The 24,098-nt window shown below is 42.1% G+C and overlaps 1 protein-coding gene across 1 annotated transcript in view; it reads left to right on the forward strand.

Annotated features, from left to right (window-relative positions):
- The first annotated feature begins 13,589 nt into the window (after positions 1–13,589).
- The window catches only part of LOC136621720 (uncharacterized), a 32,419-nt gene continuing 21,910 nt past the window's right edge, over positions 13,590–24,098 (forward strand). Inside the window, exons 1-8 of the mRNA XM_066597393.1 lie at positions 13,590–13,729; positions 14,275–14,333; positions 15,241–15,300; positions 16,295–16,357; positions 16,686–16,712; positions 18,767–18,820; positions 21,152–21,199; positions 22,676–22,717. Coding sequence (XP_066453490.1) covers positions 13,678–13,729; positions 14,275–14,333; positions 15,241–15,300; positions 16,295–16,357; positions 16,686–16,712; positions 18,767–18,820; positions 21,152–21,199; positions 22,676–22,717 — 405 coding nt within the window. The 5' untranslated portion in view covers positions 13,590–13,677. The remainder of the gene's footprint in view (positions 13,730–14,274; positions 14,334–15,240; positions 15,301–16,294; positions 16,358–16,685; positions 16,713–18,766; positions 18,821–21,151; positions 21,200–22,675; positions 22,718–24,098) is intronic.

The following is a 24,098-nucleotide window of genomic DNA, read 5'->3' on the forward strand; positions in this document are numbered from 1 at the left end:
TGGAATGCACACAAAACTGTTGGAAGAGGTGTTATGATACAGCTAGGTTCCATTTACAAAAAAGAAAAAAAATCATTCTTAAAAAACACCATAGAAGAACTAAAAAACCTAGAACAAACGGCTCACTCAAACCCCTCACCAAGCCTAGCCAATAAAGTCAGAGAAACTAGACTTAAAATCCGCAACATATTGATAGATGAATATGAAAAAAATCTAAAATCCCTAAAAGCAACCTACTATACTGCCAACAATAAAAACACTAAATGGATGGCTAACAGAGTCAAACAAAAAAGAACCAAAGCAAAGATCCCCCATATACTAGACGCAGTAACAAAAAACAACCTATCAAATCCCATCGCCATAGCAGAGGAATTCAAAAAATTCTATGAAACACTTTACAACCTAAAAAAAACCCCGCAGGTAACCCAACCCACGAAATCAACCAATAAAAACTTTTTGAACCTGCTACAACTTCCTAAACTCACAGATATACAACTAGATAAACTAAACTCACCTATCTCGGTCCATGAAATCCTCCAGATTATTAATAAAGCCAAAAAAGATAAAGCCCCGGGACCAGATGGTTTCTTGGGGGAATATTATAAGTTATACAAAGACCACCTGGTGACCCACATGAGAGACCTATTTAATAAAGTAATTTTGGAGGGCTCCCTGCTGCCTGAGATGCTCCAAGCAAACATTATAACAATACCTAAACCAGGCAAACAACCCACATCCCCTGCTAATTTTAGGCCCATATCACTATTAAATAATGATACAAAAATCTATGCCAAAATCCTCTCTGAGAGACTCCAGGAAGTCATTCCTAACCTCGTTCATAGCGACCAAGTCGGTTTTGTAAGAGGTAGGCAAGCATCAGACGCAACAAGACGACTACTGGGTATAATCAGCGAGGTTGAGGTCTCTCGAACGCCTTCTCTGCTCCTAACTTTGGATGCGGAGAAGGCGTTCGACAGAATACACTGGGGATATGCCTTCTCAGTGCTTGAAAAACTAGGCTTCTAAGACAATATAATGAAAGCCATACAGGCCTTATATAAAACCCCCTCAGCCCGTGTCTTCGTAAAAGGGGTGATATCCAAGCCGTTTGATATCACCAACGGAACGAGACAGGGATGCCCCCTCTCACCCACATTGTTTAGTCTGATTATGGAACCGCTGGCGGAGGCAATACGAATGTCCGACAAAATCTTAGGAATACCATTAACAAACAGACAACATAAAATTGGATTATTCGCAGATGACATCGTACTGATGCTATCATCACCCCTAAACTCACTTAGAGCAGCTACAGAACTCCTGAAAAGATTCAGAGACATCTCCTATTATAAAATCAACCCATCCAAATCCAAGCTACTCCCACTGAACCTACAACTCGGACTCCAAAAACTTATAAAAACAGAATTCCCTTTTGAGTGGGACCCTTCCGGAATACAATACCTAGGCACCATAATAAACTCTCCCATAGATAATATAATGGAACACAACCTAACGCTACTACTGGAAAACATCCAGAAAGACTTGGCCTCATTCAGCAAAGTCGATCTTACATAGCTGGGCAGGATCGTCATTTATAAAATGATGATCTTGCCAAAAATATTGTGTATGTTTAGGACCATCACCTTAAAATGTAATCCCAAGCTACTAAAAAAGTTACAAAAGCAACTTATGACCTTTATCTGGGACGACAAAAAACCAAGAGTAGCCGCAAGCATCTTGTTTAAACCTAGAAGACTAGGTGGACTCGGGGTTCCGAACCTAGTGGCATACTATGAAGCCATCATCATATCCCAGATAAAACCATGGAGTGTACCCCAAGGGGGAATTAGCTGGCCTAATATTGAGCAAAGCTCCATAGGAAACAAATCCCTCAGGAACCTACTTCTTGCTACAAGCATTAAAATAGATCCAGGCCCTTTAAAAAACCCAATAGTACAAAACACTATAGAAATTTGGAAACATCTACTAGAGATCACTAAAAACCATGTTCCAAGATCGGAGCTCCCTCTCCCATTAGAAATCATTGATTTCCATATAAACAATGTAAACACAAAAAACTGGAGACTCAAAGGGATTAAGGTGATCGCAGATCTAGAAACCGGTACAAAAATAAAAACCTTCCTGAACCCTAAGGAAGAATTCAATCTTAACAGCGGAGACTTTCTACTATATTCACAAATTAAAAGCAATTGGCCAAAATTCAAAACAGTAACGACTTCCATTCCTACAATCATAACTGATAATTTGCTCGATCCTTCTATTAAAAAACTCCCACTAAAAAACATCTATGACCTTCTCTACAGCCAAAAGAACATTCTACAAAATCCCTCTAAGGAAGCCAATCTCCTAAACTGGGAGAGAGAGATAGGAAGTTCTTTCCTTCTGTCCCAATGGAACAAAGCGCACGAGTGGGCTAACAAAGCCTCATTATGCGCCTCTTTGATAGATGTTCATCATAAAACAATAACTCGCTGGTACAGACCCCCAGCTAGACTAGCAGACTTCTTACCAGAGGCATCGGACAGATGCTGGAGGGAATACGGGGAAGAGGCTCCCTATTGCATATATTCTGGAACTGCCCCAAAATCAAACCCATATGGAGGGAACTTTTCAACCTCATGGCAAAGATTACGGGCCTCAGAACCCAAGCAACACCAGAACTCGCAATATTACTAATTGGAATAGAAAATATTCCAAGAGATTTTAGGAGACTGTTCGCCCATAGCCTTTTGGCTATGAAACTATTAATAGTAAGAAACTGGAAGTCGAGAAATCCCCCACCCTGTTCAGAAATAATCCATTTATTGAGTGACCACATGTCTTTGGAATACGTCTTTGCTCTGAGACAAGATAAATTAAAATACTTCAAAGACCAATGGATGCCTTGGATCAACTATTTCCAACTGCATTACATGATCTCTAGGTTAAACACATAAAAGAATAAGTGCATTCCTGTTACCAGTTCATGATAATACAAACAGGTCGGAAATCTAAATACAGATACGAGTGAAATGTTGCAATTACCCCCCCCTTCTCCTACTACCCCCATCCTACCCCCCCCCCTTCCACTCCCCCCTCCCCAAAATTACGCCCCCCCAACTACCCTCAGTTACCTCATATATTTTATATGCAATGTAAATCAGCTGTTAAGTAAATTTCTTTTTCAAAATCAACAACTTGTTACTTGCTCAATACATGTGATAAATGTTTGACTGATGATATGTGATGAAACTTGGATTTTTAAATGCCAATAAAAACTATTGAACAATAGAAAAGAGTTGATGAAGAGCAAGAATATGATATACCGGACACACAGCTTATTTTAGGACACAAATATTACATGACATAATTATTTTATTTTTGCGTTGACGGAGCTGTTGGGGGCTTATTTATTGCAGAACAAGTGAAAGTGACTGGAAATGTGCGCGGTATGGCGAGGTGGAGAGTGAGGGATGCTATACACACAGACAATGGTCAGACATAAGCTGTGTGGTGGCCCAATCCGTATGACTGCAGGGGGCTGGTTCATGACGGCTAGCAGGGATTGCAGTCAGCAAGGGCAGGGAGAATGTTATTAGGCGAAGTAAAAAGCCACTTCTGCTGCCATTGATTTTAATGGGTATGAAGCAAACTGGGACACTTCCCTATGACACAGAATAGGTCATCGATAGTTTTTGCCCAGAAAACCCCTTTAATATAAACTAATTTCTAATGTATATGAGAACCTCAAAAATAGTGCCGCAAACATTGCAACTTGTTCCCAACAAAACAAGACGTCATTTGGCAACAGAACTAAAATTTAGGTTATGGCTGCCAAATGCTCTGCATTCAAAGGGACCAATTGTCCAACTCGCTCTATTGAGGGGCCAACTGTCCAATGAACATAAGAGAACAATAACAGCACTGAGAAGAGCTCCATTGTTTCTCCTGTATTGCTATAATGACAGTAATCTTCCTGTGACGGAAACTTATCATCTCCTGACTGAACACAACAACAATATTTTATCTTAAATGTCCACAATTTGTTAATATGACATTTAGTGATAAAGGATTAAAATGTCAACTGAGGACATTGATAGCGATTGTTTCAAAGCTAAATTTTGCAGGATGAAGGATCAAACAATATATTCACAGATATGTTTCCAAGAATGTCAGGCACCTTATTTTCCATTGCGCCTGCATTTATGACCCTTGCCTTAATACAATCAGATACTTTGTGTTGTTTAAGAATGGTCTACAGAACATGACAGACTGAGACATTACAGACAGTAATGTGGATGCTCCATCTATACAGCAGGGTCGGACTGGGGTGCCCAGGGCCCACCAGTGAAATTCATTCTGGAGCTCAGTCTACAGATAGATGCAAATATAACCTGATTCCCGTTCACACATTTTTTTCTGGCCATCTGGCCTTTGCTTTGGACCATTTCTTTCCTAGAGTCTCTCTCAGCTCTGTGAGCTGGGTATACCATGTGCGGGGCCATGCCACAGTAGGAGAAGCCGTAAGAGGATTGGTGATGGAGATCCCCCGCAGCAACACCAAGAAGGTGGTGCTCTGTGACAAAGGATACGTGCAGGCCTGTCAATGCATCCACAGTGGATATAAAAAGTCTGTACACTCCTATTAAAATGCGAGGTTTTTGTCATGTTAAAAAAATATGACAAATATGAATAACTGAAATCTTGTAGGGTGGAAAAATAATGTGGTTGCATAAGTGTGAACACTCTCCTATATTTGGGGATGTGGTTGTGTTCAGAAATAGCCAATCACAATCAAACTCATGTTAAATAACTGTCAGTACTTCGCTGCCATTATGTACACCAATTCTGATTGACCCCATATAAAGTTCAGCTCTTCTAGGAGGATTTTCCTGACATTTTCTTTATTGCATTTTCAGCAAAAGTCTTAAATAGCTTACATCACATCAAATGGATCTGGTTGTTGAAAGGTATCAGTCAGGATAAGGGGACGAAAAAAAAAAACCTCCAAGGCATTACATATACCATAGAGCACAGTGAAAAAGTCATCAAGAAGTGGATTACATTCAATGGAATTGTACAGATAATGGGTCACACTGAAAGTGGAAATCTTAAATGATTTCATTTTGTAATTTTTTTTAACATGACAAAAACATGGCATTTTAACAGGGGTGTGTATATTGTGGCCCGAAGTACATATATCTGGCCCCTCCATAACTGTTATACATGTCATGTCTTTTATGTGGATGCTCTGTGCAAATTGTCTTGTCTCTAGTTATGTGTATTTCACAGCTGCAGCATGTAATAGGTTAAGCTCTATAAAGGTCTGGTAGTGCCCAAAAAGACTCAGGAGAGTTGGCGAGTGGGGGGATGCAGCGGGGAGTGGGGATGGTGAGAGGGAGAGAGAGGGCTCCCCCCTGTTCCCCGCTGCTACCCCCCGCTCCGCCATGCCTCCCCCGCCTCCCGGCGCCCCCCGAACCTTTTCACCCGAGTACGGAAGTACTCGAAAATCGCGGTGCTCGATCGAGTAATTACTCGAAACGAGTAGGTTCGCTCATCTCTAATCATGTACAATTAGTGGACTTTGCTACAAAGCCCCATGTTGACTGGAAGATGGACATTCAAGATGGCGCCCAGCCATCTTGTTTTTTTCTTACAGAATGTCCCCACCACTGAGTTCCCTGCCAAGAATTTCCCACTATGGGAAAAGTAAAGGGGAGGACAATACCCCCTGAGGAACTGTGGCGCGAAAGCCAAGACCGCCCCCAAGAGGAGTCCTCTTCTGCTATAGAGGAGCCATTGGACCTCTCAGCTCATAGCACAACTGACCACCAATACAGAGAAGAAGTCTCCAAGAAAAAGTTTGTTTGGCCAGGGACCCTGAAGCCTGCCAGGGCCAGGAAAGAAGTGTGGACAATACTCGTGGAGGGAATTCCTGCATCTACGGCAGCAGTCAAGATTCACCCGTACCAGAAGAAACCGATGATTTTACCTTGGATAATCATTCACCAGGAGAACTGGGTGGCCAGGGCAGCAATGCCCCCAGGGCTGAGCACCCTGGGACGAAAGTCTACTTCCACTCCCATGAACGGTTGCACCTGTGGGGAGAGCTGTGTTAACCACTGGCAGGGCCACCTGGGCAGAAAAAAGGAAGCAGACCAAGTTACCCACAGATACATTTTGGAGCAACTGATGAGACACTGCTCACATAACTTATTGTCTCATGAACGGACTGGGGAGATAAGGGTCCGGGACCCCGACAGCCCCTCATCTCTGGCATCTTTCGGGATCAGCATGTGGTCAAGCCTACCCACTCCCACCGGCTGGTCTACTGACTCAGGCCTTAGTCACACGGGCGTTTTTCGCGCGATTTGAGGATCGCATGACGGATGCGCATCTGCAAATCGCGTGACCGATGCCCAAAAATCGCCCGAAAATCTGCTCCTAACCGCGTTTCATTAGAAACGGGCCGGAGCTGTGCAGCGCATTGCATTCAATGTAGCCGGCAATACAGCCGGCTCCACTGAAAGCAATGCGCTGCGGGCGAGCGCGGGATGAATTTTCGGGAAGGGCTTAAATATATAAGCCCTTCCCTGCAATTCATCCAGAAATGTGTTAAAATAAAAAAAATATATATACTTACCTTGTCCCGGCAGACGTAGTTCAGAGCGGCCGGCCTGCAGTGGGTGTGAAGGGGCTGTGAGTCAGACCTGCCCCTGATTGGCTCAGCCTGAGCAAATCAGAGGCAGGTCTCACTCACACCCATTGAGTGCATATAGAGAAGAGAACAGGAATCGCAGATCGCAGATAGGTGCGATCTGCGATTTCTGTTCTATAATTTATCGGACGAGCGCATAAAAAGCGCTCATGTGTCCGATACCATTGCAAAGCAATGGTTTTAAAAAATCGCCAGATGCATGCGCATGCGCAAATCGGGCGAAACAACGCCTGTCTGACTGAGGCCTCAGAGAGGCAGACGAGCCTATTCGCACTGTAGGCCCTGCGTCATCCTGTGTCCCGGAGTGTGTGTGTCCAGGAGCCGAGTCATACAGATAACTTAGACTGTAGGCCCGGTTTCATCCTGTGTTTTCCTCCCTGACCTCTTTAACCTGTTCTTCCTGTACTGGTGTGTGAAGTTATACGTTCTCAAAGTAAAGTCCCAGTCTCTGACCATTCCATGCGTCCCTCAGGGGAAGAGTTGGTACTGCAACAGTGACATCCCTAACTATCCCCACAATCTCCTCAGTGGTGTGTCTCGGTCTCTCCATGTAGACTTTTTATATCCACAGTACATGTAATCTTATCTTATAGGCAGCATACAACATCTCCGTCAGTTTATCTGTAGTGCAGGGCCATAGGGAGCCACTCTTGGCTCAGGGCTTACCAGGGGTCCACCTATTCCCCTGTTGGCCAGCCTGAGCCTGCTATATAGGAACTGTTCTGACACCTATTATTCCATAACACTTATCGGGTGGTACAATCGGTGAATTTTTGTTCATGAAAAATCAGCTGCAAAGATTTGCAGAAATAGTTCAAAGCTGTAATTTTCCATACACAAGTTTTCTGTTGGGTAAATACGTATTTCCACCTTTCTGCTGTACATGCATTGCGGGTTTTGGTAGCGGCGTTTCTTCATAGATTTCAAAGTTATTTGAAATTCTGTACTGAAATCTGTAACATGAATCCACAGCAAAATAAACCACAAAATTGGCAACAGTGATTCCACAGGAAAAAGCACAAACTTCCCATTTACATTTGACTGTTCGGTTGGATTGAACATATTTGCGCAGTGTATTATGTAAAAAAATTGCGTGCATAATACGCAGTGAGCAAAACCAATTAATTTCAATGGGTTTGTGCACTTAAGCATATTTTTTGCACACGCATTTTGTTTGCGGAAAAAAAACACAGCATGCTGTTTTCCTGCGCAAATTAAGACCTGCTCTATCTTTCGCAGCAAAAGACCCCATAGAAGTCTTTGAGGGGTGGGGGCTGTAAATACACCCGCAAAAGCGCAATACGCTGTGCAATTCCATTGAAAACAGAACAGATCTGGAACTCATTAGGTAAATTTAATCAGGACATTTAGATCATTAGGACATTTAAATCAGGGCAGGGGTGTGTCCGGAGCCCATGTGAAAGTGTACTGCGTTCGCATGTACAGTAAAATGCACCAATATATTCGCAAAAGCACCTACTTCATGGCACGAATGCGTTGCGCTGAAGCATGAGCCGCCCTAAGGGTTTTTTCCGACAACTATGCACAATTATGCAGGCTTCAGTGCAACGTTATTGCGCCATGAACAACGTTGATTTGTGCGCATATTGGTGCATAGTGCTGTACATTTTTCACATTCATGGCCTGTTCACATGTGCGCACAAGACACCCCCGCCCTGATTTTAAAGGCTATTTCACCTAATGAGTTCCTGACGTGTTCCATTTTTATGAGAATCACGCAGCGTATTGCGCTTTTGCATGCACATTTGCACAACTTCCATAGACTTCTATGGGCTCCTTTGCTGCGCAATTTGTAGAAAGATAGAGCAGGTGTGACTTTTTGCGCGTACAAGAAATATGCCTGCAAAACACCATTCATGAGAACGAACTCATTGACATCAGTGGGTTCTATTCTTGGAGCATTGAACGCACATATCTTATACACGCAAAAACGCTTGCAAATATGATCCTCTGAATCTTATACTATCCTTTGCCTCTGATGTTTCCTCTGACCTCTCGGTACTGACCCCGGGCTTGTCTGACTTTGTTCTCTGCACTGCAAATGAGCGGCTACTCTGGTGATACACCCTAGGGGTTTGTAGCAGCTGAAAACCACATACTGCTTGGAGGGGTTAAGGCCGCCTGCGGACGGCCGTGTCAGATTCCGTTGCGAGAATTCTCACAGCAGGATGCAGACGCGTGCCCCTGCAGAGTCCCAAGGCTCACCCGCTCCCGGCGTCTCCGAAGCTCTGTGATGTGCCGGCTGCTGCCCAGCCACTATTATAAATGGCACAGGGATGATTGGGAGGCCATGCTATAAATATTGCATTGGGGCCGCCTATATCTAGCCTCTGTCTAATCTTTTAAGCTTCTAGCCATGCTACTGCCTGCTAGTGTTGCATCAAAGAGCTTCTTAAAGGGGTTGTCCCGTTGTGAGAAGTGCATGTCTGCACTTCAGTATGGCCATTACAATGCACTTTGTAATATACATTGTGCACTGTATATGAGCCATCCAGAAGTTATATACTTACCTACAGGCATGAACTCTCATCAGGATTTTCTCCTGAACGATGAGTGTATAACAGACAGTCTCTCCTGGCCCCGCCCCCTCCAAGTACACTGTACAGAGCGCGAACACAGAGGGGGGAGAGCGCAGGGCATTGTGGGAAGGCAGCACAATGGCGCCATCTTTTAAAGCTGCATTGAACATCAGATATAAAAGTAAGAAACAGACATTACAGCTGATCTGCCTGCCGGTTCGAGCCTCTCTATGCTGCGTGTTCCAATGCTTGGTGAAAGGCAAGCATCATTTTTATAAAGAAAAATGTCACCCTGCGTGGCGGGACAACCCCTTTAAGGGACAATGAAGAGGAAGGCTGCAATTGTTCTTTCATTTTTTTTTTTATGTGGTTCTTCAATAAAACAAGTTTAAAAAAACCTCTGATCTCTTATAAGCCGGTCAATTAGGAATGTGTTTGGTTAAGTAACTAATTATTGGATATTAATAAAGAATGGGGGTCTGTCTCCCAGTATGTGGTTTGTGATTCTTATTCAGCCTATGGCAATCCCTGATAGAAAGGCAAATAGGATTTAATATAGGTTTGTAGCTAAATCTATTATGATTACTTATCCAGAGCTTATTCGTGAGCTGCTTGACTAAGCCTGGGCTCACACGGCTATAAGCGCAATCCGCTTGTGGAGGCCTACAGCTGAATCCAGCTGTGAACCCGGCTGTGGCCCTGCGTACAGCCGCGTAAGGCGAAAGAAATGTAATGTGCATGGCTGTGTAATCCTCCAGACGGTCATGCGCACTAGTCCTTTATTTTGTTTATAATTCCTGCACCGTCGCTTAGTGGTGACACGAATATCCTCAGCCCATACACAATGTAATTGCGTATGGGCTGCGGGGTTATCCGCAACTATAAAGGACAATGGGTTTTATGCTGCGCATATCTGTGGTAAAATAGAAAATGCTGCGTTCTATTTTCTGCGAGCGGATTATGCAATTCGGACACGCTTATCTGAGCGGAATTGTGTAATCCAATGCATTTGATTGAATCGTGAATCAAGTGTTCGCGAAACCCGCAATTCAAATCCGGTCGTGTGAGACTGGCCTAATAGATAATTTCACATCCGTCATTTGATACTTTTTAGTTGAGAGTTTACGTATGACTCAGTCACATGAGCGTGTTTTTTGCGCATGAATAGGCGCACAATGAGGCCTCAGTTATACGGGCTTTTTTTCGCACGATTTGCGCATGCGCATGTGCCAGCGATTTTTTAAAACCATTGCTTTGCAATGGTATAGGACGCATGAGCGCTTTTTATGCGCTCGTCCGATAAATTATAGAACAGAAATCGCAGATCGCACCTATCTGCGATCTGCGATTCCTGTTCTCTTCTCTATATGCGCTCAATGGGGCCAACGGCAGCAGCGCCGACCCCATTGAGAACATATAGAAGACAAATCATTCTTCTCTGCCACAGCTGTAACAGCTGTGGCAGAGAAGAACGATGTTTGCCCATTGAATTCAATGGAGCCGGCAATACAGCCGGCTCCATTGAAAGCAATGGGCTGCCGGCATGCACAGGATGAATTGTCGGGAAGGGCTTAAATATATAAGCCCTTCCCTGCAATTCATCCAGAAATGTGTTAAAATAAAAAATATATATATACTCACCTTGTCCCGGCAGACGGAGTTCAGCGCGGCCAGCCTGCAGTGGGTGTGAAGGGGGTGTGAGTCAGAGTTGCCCCTGATTGGCTCAGCGCTGAGCTCCATTGCCGGCTCCATTGAATGCAATGCGCTGGACAGCTCCGGCCCGGCTAAGAGCAGATTTTCGGGCGATTTTTGGGCCCCGGTCACGCGATTTGCGGATGCGCATTCGTCATGCGATCCGCAAATCGCGGGAAAAAACGCCCGTGTGACTAAGGCCTGAGATTGCATCTATTAGAACCATTAGCTTCCTATGAAGTATTCACATGTCCATTTTTTTAGAGGCACAAAATGCGCAAATCTGCAAAAGAAAGGACATGCGAGTGCAAATGCACTCATTCACACTCATTTTCCACATGCGTGCAGCACATTTTTTTCACAAACATAGGTGCACAGAAAAACAGGCTCTTCTGACCGAGCCCTTAGGGCTTATTACATACATCCACACAAAACCGTGCATATATTTGAACCATTGGTCCCCTATGGTGTGTTCACATGTCCATGTTTTACAGGCATGCAAACGCGTGCACCTGCAAAACATAAGACACGCGTGCACCATAGGTCCGTGGTGCGCGTCAATATTCTCCACAGGGAGTGCCCTTGTCACTGAACACTCTGACAGCACTGTCACGGCAATGGCAGAGGATCGCAAAGCTCTCCCTTTGCTTTTAATGGGGATGCCGCTGCCGGCGGCCCCTTTGAAAGCAATACAATGACGCCAATCCCCGCAGTTATTTTCGGGGACGGGCTTTCAATATAAGCCCTTTCCTGAAAATCATTCCTACTTGTAGTAAAATATTTCAAAAAAGCAGCGCTTAGCCATTCAATGAATTTAATAAATAGCCGAGCACTGCCTGTGATTGGCTGATCACTGTGACCAATCCCAGGTAGCGCTCAGCTGTCATTCAATGAATGTCTGAGCGATGCCTGTGATTGGCTGAGCACTCAGCCAATCAGATACAGCCCTTTTATCAGCTGAAAGAATTTCATTACAGTGACGGGACCTGAGCGGCTAGACGCGTCTGAGCCCCAGCAGCAGCGGAGAGGTAAGAATAGATTTTTTGAAATTTTTCACTACAACTAAGAAGGATTTTCAGGGAAGGACTTATATTTAAAACCCTTCCTTGAAAATCACTGCAGGGGCTGCCGGCAGACCATAACTTTCAATAGGGCCGCCAGGAGCAGCCACGGCTCCATTGAAAGCAATGGTGCATGGACCTGCATTCACGTGTGTTTATGCACGTACGTGGGTGCGCCGGTTTTGTGCGCACCTATGTATGCATCAGCAAACACTCATGTGAATGAGGCCTTAGAAAGAAAGCTGCACAAATTCAAAACAAAGAATCTTACAAATTAAGTATAATAAGGGCAGCTTCAGACGAATGTATTTATGCGCAATACACAGAGAATAGAAACTATTAATGTCAATAAGTCCTTTCACAGGAACAATTATTTTTATGTCTGCGTGTAAAAAAAAAAAAAGTGCGACCTGCTCTTTGTGTCTGCATATCTGTACAGCACAGGTCCCCATAGACGTTTATGGGAAGTATAAAAAGGCACGCGCAAAGAGAACCCATCTGGACCTTATAAGGCTAAATAGCCTTTTGAATCAAGGCAGGGGGAGTGGGGTGTCGTGCGCACATGTGAACATGACCTGTTTGTGCAAAAAAGTTTAATACAAGGCGCCGATACGCACACAAATCAACCTAGTTCACTGCGCAAATACATTGCGGTCAGGCGATCGTCTTTGTGCATATGCTCGTCTGAAGCCGCCCTAAGAATCTAAGATGAAAATTCAATGTAGAGCATAAGTTTACATTAAGGGCAGGAATCTGAAAATAGACCTTGCTAATTCCAGCGCCTTTCCCCCTGGTGAGCAGTTACTTCAATTCTAAAAGAGCCTTTATCTGTACCCAAGTCATTTCTGATGGAGATCTACTACGACCACAGCATAAAATCTCTTAACTGTGTTTTCAACTTAATTTCTTCATTAGATTCAGTCTGTGAAACTCTCTTTACGGAATTTGGAAGGTTTTCTTTGAGGCCGCCTATCCACTAGCGATATTCCGCTGCGGGGGAGAAGTAAAAGGTCTCCCCGATGAGCTTATCTAATAGATAGGCTCACCACGGGGAATCGCAGCAAATCGCAGCATGCCACGATTTTAATCATGTGAGTGGAGAATCGCTATGATTCTCCGCTCGTGGACGTCGGTCTGCACTTTCAATAGTTATCCTATGGAAAGCGTCCACTGCATTACCTGTGTGCGGATTATCGCAGCGGATAACGCAGTGAAATATCACACATGGACAGGAGGCCTAATATGTATTTAACGATGAAGCACAAAATAACGGGAATGTACCATGTTTATTTCTTCATTTCCGGTGGAATAGGGGGTCTTCATGGTGTGCAGTTAACATCCTCATCATAGTGCTAATCATTGCTTTGTTTCATTGGAAATATTGGTGTAACAAGCTTCTTGAATAAAGGGATTAGTGATTACAATTTTTTATTTAACCCTTTGAACACAAGTTATAAAGTGGATATTTGCCCAGTGTGGACTCTTCTAAGTAATGCCAATTGTTATGTTAAACTTTAAATGTCAAAGAACATTGTTTTTTTGGCACATCACAGTATCATTATCTCCACCTTTCTTCTTTAGTGATGTCAGCCACCTTTAACAATATAAATTAGGAGCCGTACGCAGTTGTCATCAATAACCTGAGGTGAACTCCCCAATCTGCACAATGAAGAGCATCGCTATCTTTATGCTGGTTGGCCTCAGCCTTTTCAGTAATGGTAAGTCACCTGATTAGTCTGCTGATAACTGTTATATGATATATCATGCATTAGGTTAATGCTTTAAGTTATGTAGTCTGGAAAGTTATATGTTGGTTGCCTCTTTGCTATTCATTCACTTCATTGGTAGCTGTTGGGCTGACTACTTCACATATCCATTAGGACAGAGCTATGAACAATGCCTCTTACTCCTACCTCATCAGAGGTTGTCCATTACATCTGCTCTACATTGCAGCATTGCTTGTTCAGACTTTCTACTCTTTAACATTACAGAGGGTTAGTACACACTAATAGATTGTAAACGCCAAGCATCTAAACCACCAATGAGAAATTGACACACATATTATTAGCCAATCAGCAGCATCTAGGTAGAAATGTATTTCTAAGTATCTGTATTGAGGCTACAAATCATAACTGTGTTTAATGGCTTTATATAATGGCACACATGCAAAAAAGTGAAAGTAATGAATGTAACAAGCCGGTGTACACTTATTTGCTTTCTTACCTCATTTACCCATGTAATATTGTTCATCATTTTTTTTCAGGACTCTGCGGTGAGGAAGCTACTGATCCATCCTGTGGATGTATGACTACAGCTTTCAAGGTATTGTCTCCTTTTCAATCAAATAATTCTACATAATGAACTGGAATAAAAAGCCTTTTCATGACCCATAGCACATAAAGCGTATGTGATACCGCCAGGTTATCTTGGCTGATATGCTGCTTTTTTATACATTTTGGGCAGGTATTCATTCTATGCTCACACATAATATATTATTCCCACTCTTCCACCTCTAGTAGTCTTATAACTAAATACTAATATGCTTGTAAGGCCTTCACCTTCAGGTTAGATTTGTTTTGATTGGTGTTTTAACAAAAAAGAACATGGAGAAACAATATAGCTGTAGCAGGTAATAAATAAGTAATGATAGAATCATAATCCGAAATGTTCACAAGTTCCGTATTCGAATGGAGTATTTGGGATTTCCAGTACTCTTACAGCTGCAATAAATATCAGGTACAGAGGGAAAAATCTATATAACCTGCTACAACATTTATACACCTAGATATACTGCATGGCCTAGAAGTTTTTAAAATGGGATCCTATGATCCTATCAGTGATGTACGCCTCGAAGGAAAGTCTAGACTGCAGTGTGAGCTGAGCATTAGCTGAGACTTCACCCTGACTCCCACATGACATGGCCTTTTCCTTAAATAGAATGAACACTTAGGTCTTTAACTGCATCATCATTTCACCGGGGTACTGCATAAAAATCTATACATTTGTACTGATTTCACATTATTGCTTATATAAAAGCTTGAAAACTTTATAATAATCTTTGGGTCTAGGGGAATTAGGTTTCTACTTGTGAAGAGTTTCAAGTTGCATAGAGAGTCTTATATAAGCCATATAATGCTGCATGGGGGAAAGTTATGCAAATAGACCTTCCAGTAGGTATCCATCTTCTATTTATATGCTAATAGTTAATATTTTTGTTTTTTTTTAACAGGGCAATACAGACCTATTGAACAGTATCATTAAAGCTCTCTGCGACTATGATGCAAGGATGGTAATTTATTCTGTTTACCATTTTACATTTTGCTGCATATAATGATGTAATTTAGGCCATACAAAAATAATAGTTTAGCAATTACCATGTAACACCATAAGGAAAGCAGCATAGATCGTTTTAACAATTGGAAGATTCATTTTCAGCCACTCCCTACTATCACACTTTATGTAATTAAGCGGAGTGCATTTGGCTTGGCTCGTAGTGTAGAGGGGATTCCAATCTGAGTACTGCTAGGAAGCCCTTATAGTTTCTGGATATGGCTCTGTCTTATGAGATCTGATCCTATTCTTGGCATTAAATATACAGCCTCCAGACTTAATGTAAATGTAGACTTACAGCTACATTCACAAATAGGCTTATGAACATATCTTGTTCTGTATCTTCTTAACCCCTTAAGGACCAGACACTTTGTAGGGAGTTTACCCATGTGGTGGTTTTACTGCCCTATTTTTCCCCCTTCAGCTAGTTTTTTAAATAGCTTTAATATCTTTAATACCCACCGGCTGGCATAGTGGAAGAAACACTTCCACTTTCCCTTTTAAGTACGCAGGGCTAATTGAGCCTTATATACTGGGGAAAGGAGAAGGCAGAAGTAGTTAAAAACGGTTTCTCCCTTCTCCTTCGGGTTCTCAGCTGTGACTAACAGCTGACAACCTGACCTGCTTCTGCTTGAATGCAGAAGCATGAGCTCAAATCCCGCGCTGTTTTTTTTACTATTGGCCAGAATTAAAGCCCAGGACTAAGCGCTGTATGTTTACCGCCCTTGGTCCTTAAGGGGTTAAAGCTTACAATGAAAGTAATTTATTGTGTTACTTATTTAGAATACATTTTACTTTTTTAAATAAATTGTTTCATCTTAATACAGAAGTCTAAAGGACAAGTAAATGTTATTCTGTAGAGAAAATACAATTAAAATGTACAAAGACAAACTATTCTTAAAGAGTAGTAGAATAAATAAAACAACAGTCTAACTAAGTTCCTATTCTTATAGCCAGGGGCTGAAGTAAATACACAACTGATCGGGGCAGTTGCTGCCAATGTAAAAACAATTCTGGTAAGTGTCACTTGTATTTAGATTGATGTATTCCTGTTTTCCAGAATGCTAAAAACAATAGTAGCTAAATACAAAGTTACACAAAATCACAATTATAAACCCAGATGAAATAATGCAGTAGGCTTTACTGTAGCCCTGCTCAAAGCCACAGATAATGCACTAACAGTATATGGTAAGTGTATGGAGAAATGGTAGTACTGTACTTCCCCGTAAGCAGGTTGCATTTCTACATATATATAACCTCTAAATATTAAACAGATCATTATATGAAATAATCAAACAGTATAAGTCAAGTCCTAAAAATGTTCACTTTCTCATCATTTTACAGGCCCCCACAGGATGTCTAACGAAGATTGTAAGTTTTCTTCATCTAGGATAAATAGTTCTTCATAGAATTAAAATGTGTTTATTATATCTTTATGGAAACCAATTTATGTTTTGTTTTTAAAAGAATTTTCTTGCTGCACATAGAATGGAAAATTTGCAGCAGCGCCCCATAATAAATGACGCTGCCCTGTTTTTCCCCATTTTCGTTTTTTCCTCCACCCTTTAAAAAAATTGTAACTCCTTTATTTATCCATTGATGTAGCTGTATGAGGGCTTTTTTTGCGGGAAGAGTTGTATTTCTCAAGGGTACTATGTAATGTACCATATAATGTACTGAAAAACATTTTAAAAATTCTAAGTGGAGTAAAATAAAAAAAAACAACATTCCGCCATCTTTCAGTGCGTCTTGTTTCTACGGTGCACAAATTGCAACAAAAATGACATGATAACCTGATTCTATGGATCAGTACAATTACTGCGATACCAAACTTGTATTGTGTTTTTTTTTTTGCTGTACTACTTGTATTTTTCTTCAAAGACCAAAGACATTACATTTTTTTAAATTATTTTCCACCGCCATCTTCTGCGCGCAATAATTTTTTTATTTTTCCATCAACATTTTTCCATCGGGCTGATTTTTTGCGAGATATCCTGTAGTTTGTGTTGGCGCCATATTGGAATACATATGACTTTTTGATCGTTTTTTAATTGCATTTTTTCTGGGGGGCAGGGTGATCAAAAAAGTGCATTGCTGGCGTTATATTTTTTTTTTTAGATGACGTTTACCGTGCGGGGTAAATAATGCACTACTTTGATAGAGCGGACTTTAAGGACTCAGAAATACCAAATATGTATTTTTGTTTTATGAGTTAGATTCATTTTTTATAAATATGGCAAAAGTGGGGTGATTTAAACTTTTATTTATTTATTTATTTTCAATTAGTAAAACTTTATTGACCTTGTTTTTACCATTTTTTTAGTCCTTTTAGGGGAACACAACTAGCGATGCTTTAATCACTCCTGCAGTATGAGTAATGCCATAGCATTACATCATACTGCGATCAGGCAAGCAGTCTATCAAGCAGCCCCACGGGAATCACTTGATAGGCAGTCTGCTATGACAGCTCTGGGGCCGTTCAGAAGGCCCCTGGCTGCCATCGCACCCACACAGCTCCCTGCTATCTCCCCTGAATATTGTTTGAGGGATTTAAATGCACCAGAATAATGGGTGGAGACATGGTTTGGCAGCCCTGAGTTGAAGGACACAAGAAGCAGGGCCGGCCCAGAAGCTGCAACCGCTACTGCTGCTGGTCAGCCAGCTGTGATAGCGGGGAGGAGAGTGACAGCGACCCCCTTCCCCTGCAGTGGCCACAGGGATAACCGTAGTGGAGGAAAGTTATGAGCGATTCGCAGTATTGGGGATGACAGTCACAGTGGAGCCGGCTGTAGTGGCTGCAGGGGCAACAGGGAGAGTGAAAGTGGGGTCAGTTGCAGGGTCTGTGCCTCTGTCTTCTGAGCTGTGTGCCGGGTTGTCAGCCACCACTGTCGCTGCTGTTTTGGAGATGGGGACAGAATAGCACTATACCACCAGCAGCCAATCGGCAGCTAGGGGCGTGACCAGGGCGTACCCTCCAGCTAAGCCTGGTCAATGCCTAGCTTACGGTGGAGACAAGATGCACCAGTACCCTCCATCTCCTAGCTATCCCCTATCTGGCACACAAGTAGAATTGGTAAGGTTAGCATTGTATATTAGTAATGTTAATATTCTATTAGTTTAAAGAAGTTGTACAGGATCACAAAAACATTTAAGGTGTCAGTTCAACAAAGCAGTAACACATGGGTGCTATGATAGCTCAGTGAACACTGATGTTAATGGGATTTTGTGCTGACAGTATACTGTAGTTAATACCGTAGCATTATATGAGTAGCTGGGTGGGAGGTAATACATTATTCCTTGGGCGCCACAACAACTTGCTGATGAACTGAATATAATTTAGCATATTTGTGAAGCTCAACTTGAAATATCACATATACTATTTTGTTCATATGTAACTAAAGTCTTTCTCCCTTTTTTTTTTTAAGATTGATGATCTAGAATCAAAAGTTAATTTGCTTGCCAACGTGGTGTCGAGCTTAGTGAGTTCCATTTACTAATTTATTTCATGTGATTTATTAATATATGTAAATGCTCATGTATGCATCTGGGTTAACAGTATTGCTAACTACCAACAAGCATTTTAACAGTTTATACAGCCAAAACGCTGTACATGACCTCATTGTGGATTTCGGTGCTGAATTTCACTGTGCATTTCAGTTATTGCATAAAAATGAATTAAATGTGCAGTGAGGACTGCAGCCAGCAGACGGCCGTACCTGAAGACGGACGTCTCTCTGCAGGGCCGGGAGGAAGAACATGTGACCGTCTCCATTGCCGGTCATGTGTTCTTTCATCAGTGCTGGAGAGAGACGGCCGGTGTACGGGTGCCAATGCACCCATGTGACTGAGCCCTCAAGATCCACAGCTTTTCCATGACAGCTAGAGCAAATCTGCAGCATGACTAGATTCCACTGCTAGTGAACGGGGCTTGTTAAAACCTAATTCACTTACAGTATATTGTTGTAGAGTTTCAGTGCGCATTGCGCTGTGCGTGGAATCACCATCAGAGCATTATTAGGGCTTATTCCCATGAGTGTGGGCACAACTTGGCAGCACAGAGCATAGTTGCCAGAGCTTGAAAAGAAACTCACTGCCCGATCGTCCGCACATGTAGTACTCACGCTCATCTGAATGCGCCCACAAGATGAAAGCGAGGATCCCCTAAGTTGGATTCTAGACTCTGGCTGATGTAATGATGGCATTTTTTACAGCTTGGGGTTAAAAAAATGCTGCATCCAGATGTTGGCTGTGGCTCCACAGGAACATATCAAAAGCCTTAGAAAACATTGCGGTTTTTTAACTGGCTTTTTTCTCTACTTTGATTTTTTTCTTGTGCCCATGGCTTTTTTATTTGAAAATCGCAGCATGCTTTGGGTGTGGAGTTTTTTCAAGTGTTTTTCAATTAGATTCTCTAAAGGATAAAAATGCCAGAAAAAATGCATATGTAGCCAAAAATCACCACTCCAAACAATGCAGATAGAAAATGCAGCCAAATAAAATGCATGCAATGTTTCAGACTTTTTTTTTTTTACAAATATCAAACACGTTTTATAATCTTCTGTTGAGGGAATGACGGAACCAGAATATTAAAATTAGTTGTCCACACTAGAGATGAGCGAGCACGCTCGGATAAAGCAGTTACTCGAGCGAGCATCGCTCTTCTCGAGTAACTGCTTACTGGTCCGAGCAGGCTCGTGGGGGGCGGCGGGGGAAGAGAAAGAGGGATATCTCTCACTCCCCCCACCCACTACCCCCCCTCCCCCGAGGCTGCTCAGACCGGTAAGCAGCTACTCGTGAAGAGCGATGCTCGCTCGAGTAACTGCTATATCCGAGGATGCTCGCTCATCTTTAGTCCACACAGAGATTTTTTGTGCAAAGTCTTCCAGTCCCAGGTAACCAGATCACATCAAATAATAAAAGAGGTTCTAGAAATGAATGAATGAATGAATGACAGCAATTGTAGTTTTAAATAAGCAAAAGTTTGTCACTTACGGCTCCTTCTCACGGCTGTATTTGCACGCTCAAAATTTGTGTGCGCAACACCGAGAATAGAACCCACTGATTCCAATGGGTTCACTTAGATTTAATTCTTTTGCGCGCACGGGAAAAAAAGCAGCATGCTTTACTTTTGTGTGCATTTGTGCACCAAAAGTCCCCATAGTAGTCTATGGTGGAGGTGGGGTACAAATACGCATATAATATGCAAGCAGATGTGTGAAAAACAGCACAATTCTATCTGAAACTCATTAGGCTAAATAGCCATTTGATGGATTTGTTCACATAAACATATTATTTTTGCGAATTTCGGTTCACAGAAAAAAATACAGCATGCTCTACTTTTGCGCTCCGTGTTCCCATAGAATTCCATTTGTGTTGTGCAAATGTGTGCAAAATACGCAAGGATATGTGCCGTACGCTGCACAATTCGCTAGAAAAAGAACACATCTGGATCATTGGACTAAATAGCCATTTAAATTCGGGCGTATCTTTCTGCTGCGCGCAAATGAACATGCCCTGCAGGCGCTAGAAGCACAGTAAGTGCCAACATTTGTGCAGAAAAACCTACTTCATAGCACAAGTACGTTGTACTGTGACGGGCGCAATTGCGCATATGCCTGCGTGAAGCCACCCTAAGGACCTAATCAGCTGACAAACAAACTGCCCTGTTTACATGCGGTGATAATCAGGTAAATGAATGTTCAGACGAATATTCGTTCCCAATCATTGGCCCATGTGAATATGAAGGGCCTTTAGCATGTTCATTTTACATTTGATGATAAGTACATTTTCTCTTCTGTCTCTTTCCATAGGATAACATGGGATTAGTGAGCATTGTCAGGAAATTAGTATGCGCAGTAGTAAGTTCATTATTCTTTATGTTATTGTAATCTTTCTGTTTGGTTACACATCGTTTTCCTCGCTACATTTTGTAGGAATCTAGTGTGATAGAAAAATGTGTAGAATCCAAGTAGTGATCCGACATATGAGCTAAATAACTTATTATAAACTAATGCACAGTATTCTGAAGAGTTTCATCAAGTCCTGCGGGTCTCGCTGATTAGTGAACCCACTACTAGTGAATGGCTTATTCCATACAAGTTACAATTCTCCGCTCTTCTTCTCAACATTCTTGTATAAGGTAATTTCTAACAAGTAAGAGATTCTCCAGTGAAACCCGGCTGGTTTAGTAGCAGGAGGGGTCCCCTTGCTCTGCTATTCCTACAGTAGATACCATGCATGACTAATTCATACAGGGGGCATAGATATGGCATCTTCTAGTAAGCAGCACTAGCTCCACCATTGTTTGCCTCTTGCCACTTTAACATTAGATTTGGGGTGGTTTTTTTTAAATTATCAGTAAGTAATTATATAATACAAGTTGCCCAAAGAATGGCCGCTGTTCATCAGTCAGTAAGTTTTATTTGGAGAAGCTAATTTAATTTCTATATTACAAGTAATTAAAATGTAAGCTCGCTTTTAGCTCATGCAATTAAAAATACACAATTGCATAATAATGGAGTCCTTTCCCAAATTTGAGTTAAGGTAAGGGTGGATGCATCTGCACATCGCAACTGTGTTAGTAAAGTGAATGCAGTCAGTGCCAGATTACCAGCTGGCAGAGTAGGCCCCGTCCTGTGCGCCCCGTGCTTTTTAAAGGCCCCGCAATAATGGATCAAAATAATACTGATTTGATCTTGGAAGAAAGTTTATTTCCAAAACATAGAAAAAATTAATCAACTGAAAGAAAGTAAACAAAAAATTTACATTAAAAACTCGAAGTTGTTATTGGGTACCTTCCATTAATATGGTATTTTCTCTATAAAGTACGTAAACCACGGACATCAGGTTCACATTACAGTTTGTCTCCTAAAAGCTCATCTTATTTCAGTTTGTAAACCATTTCAGTGCGACCTCCGTACGTGTAATGTACAGCAGTAATGGTCATCTCCATGTAGCGGCCGAAGTGTAGCGCACACTGCTCAGTACAATGTTCTCCCACACATGAGAAACCTCGAGAAACCATATAACAATATATACACTATAACAGTATAATAACATAATATGCTAAATTGTTTAATACGATTAATTGTTAATGTTTGCTTTGTGTAAGAAAATTGGTTTATTACAATTGTTGCTTGGGAAAATTAAAAACATTTTAGGGGATAATATGCAGGTATGGGTGGTGGTGGTGGGGGGGGGGGGGCAGATTCCAACTGCCTAGGAGACTCCACCTGGTTAAATCCGGCACTGAATGTAGTGAACGTAGACTTTAAACGTGGACTCTTCTTTTATTATCCAGAAACCCTTCTAATGTATTTCTTTTGGTTTTACAGCTAAAAAGAGTTCCAGTTGTACAGTGTGTGGGAAACCTTTTGGTAAGAACATATCCTTCAGTACTATTACTGTAGCTTTATGACTGATTTCCACTAGTAAATGATTACATTTAACAATGTGGCACACATCCAACCATCTTATATGCGGTGCTGCGGCCTAGAAGATGAAGCTTATCAGCTTAGTTGACCACAGAGTTTAAAGGAGTTTTCCGAGTTTATTTAAAACATTCACAGAAGGGTGAAAAGTGGGTAAAATTAAAAAAACAAACTATCCTCCTCACAAATATCTGCCCGCTCCAGCACCGCTGTTCCAGTGCCGGATGTTTCTGCAGCAATCACATGGCTTTCATCATTGCAGACTGTTACAAGTCACTCACGGTCCTCAGAAGTCGTGTATCACTCAACGCATATGTGACACTGAGGCAAGTGATCGACTGCGATAGTCATGTGTACAATAACATATGACCGCCGCAAGAACGTCCGGCACCAGGCCAGTCTGGATGAAGTGGTGGTGCTGGATCAGGGGGACCTTTGAGAGGTGAATACTGTTTCTATTTACTATATTTTTGACCCCTGTGAACTTTTTAATAATCTCAGAAAATCCCTTTAAGAATGTGCCAGCATTGTAACATCAGCAGTCACCATCTCTTATGTAAGCAGAACCCTAGAATAAAAAAAACAAATTCTGATCAAACTGAGGGCTTAGTCACACGGGCGCCGATGCACCCGTGTGACTGAGCCCTTACTACACAAGAAGACGGCCGCACTTCAGGATGGACGACTCCCCGCAGCGCCGAAGAAAGAACACATGACCGGCAATGGAGCCGATCACATGTTCTTTCTTCCGGCGGTGCGGAGATTCGCCCGCATCTTCAGTGCGGCCATCTTTTAATGCAGTAACACGGGCGCCGATGCGTCCGTGTGACTAAGCCCTAAGTAAAGCAGTCTAAATTCTTCATTTAGTCATCCTATCACTAGCAACATGTAAAAAGGGCATCTATTAACCGTTATATTGACCTTTAAATTCCTATTCGTATGGGACCCTAAGCTTGATCATTAAAAAATATTGCGTGTAAAAATCTAGATGGCGTGTAAAAATAAGCATGACACTTGTATGTTCACATTTGGATCATACTGAATCAATTTTTCTTGTTACATCCATACTTTGGACGGCTTCACACGAACGTATGTGAAAATGCACACGCTTCAGCGCAATGTATTTGTGCTATGAACAAGGGTGATTTGCACATGTGTTTGCACGATGTACTGTACTTTTTGCACCCGCAGAGCCTGTTCTGTGCACAACACCCCCTACCCTGATTTAAAAGGCTATCTAGCCTGAGGAGATCCAGATGTGTTCTTTTTTTCATGGAATTGTGCTGCGTATTGTGTGTTTGAGCCCCCCCCCCCCCCCATAGACTTT

Source organism: Eleutherodactylus coqui, chromosome 3 (genome assembly GCF_035609145.1).
Source record: "Eleutherodactylus coqui strain aEleCoq1 chromosome 3, aEleCoq1.hap1, whole genome shotgun sequence".
NCBI lineage: Eukaryota > Metazoa > Chordata > Amphibia > Anura > Eleutherodactylidae > Eleutherodactylus > Eleutherodactylus coqui.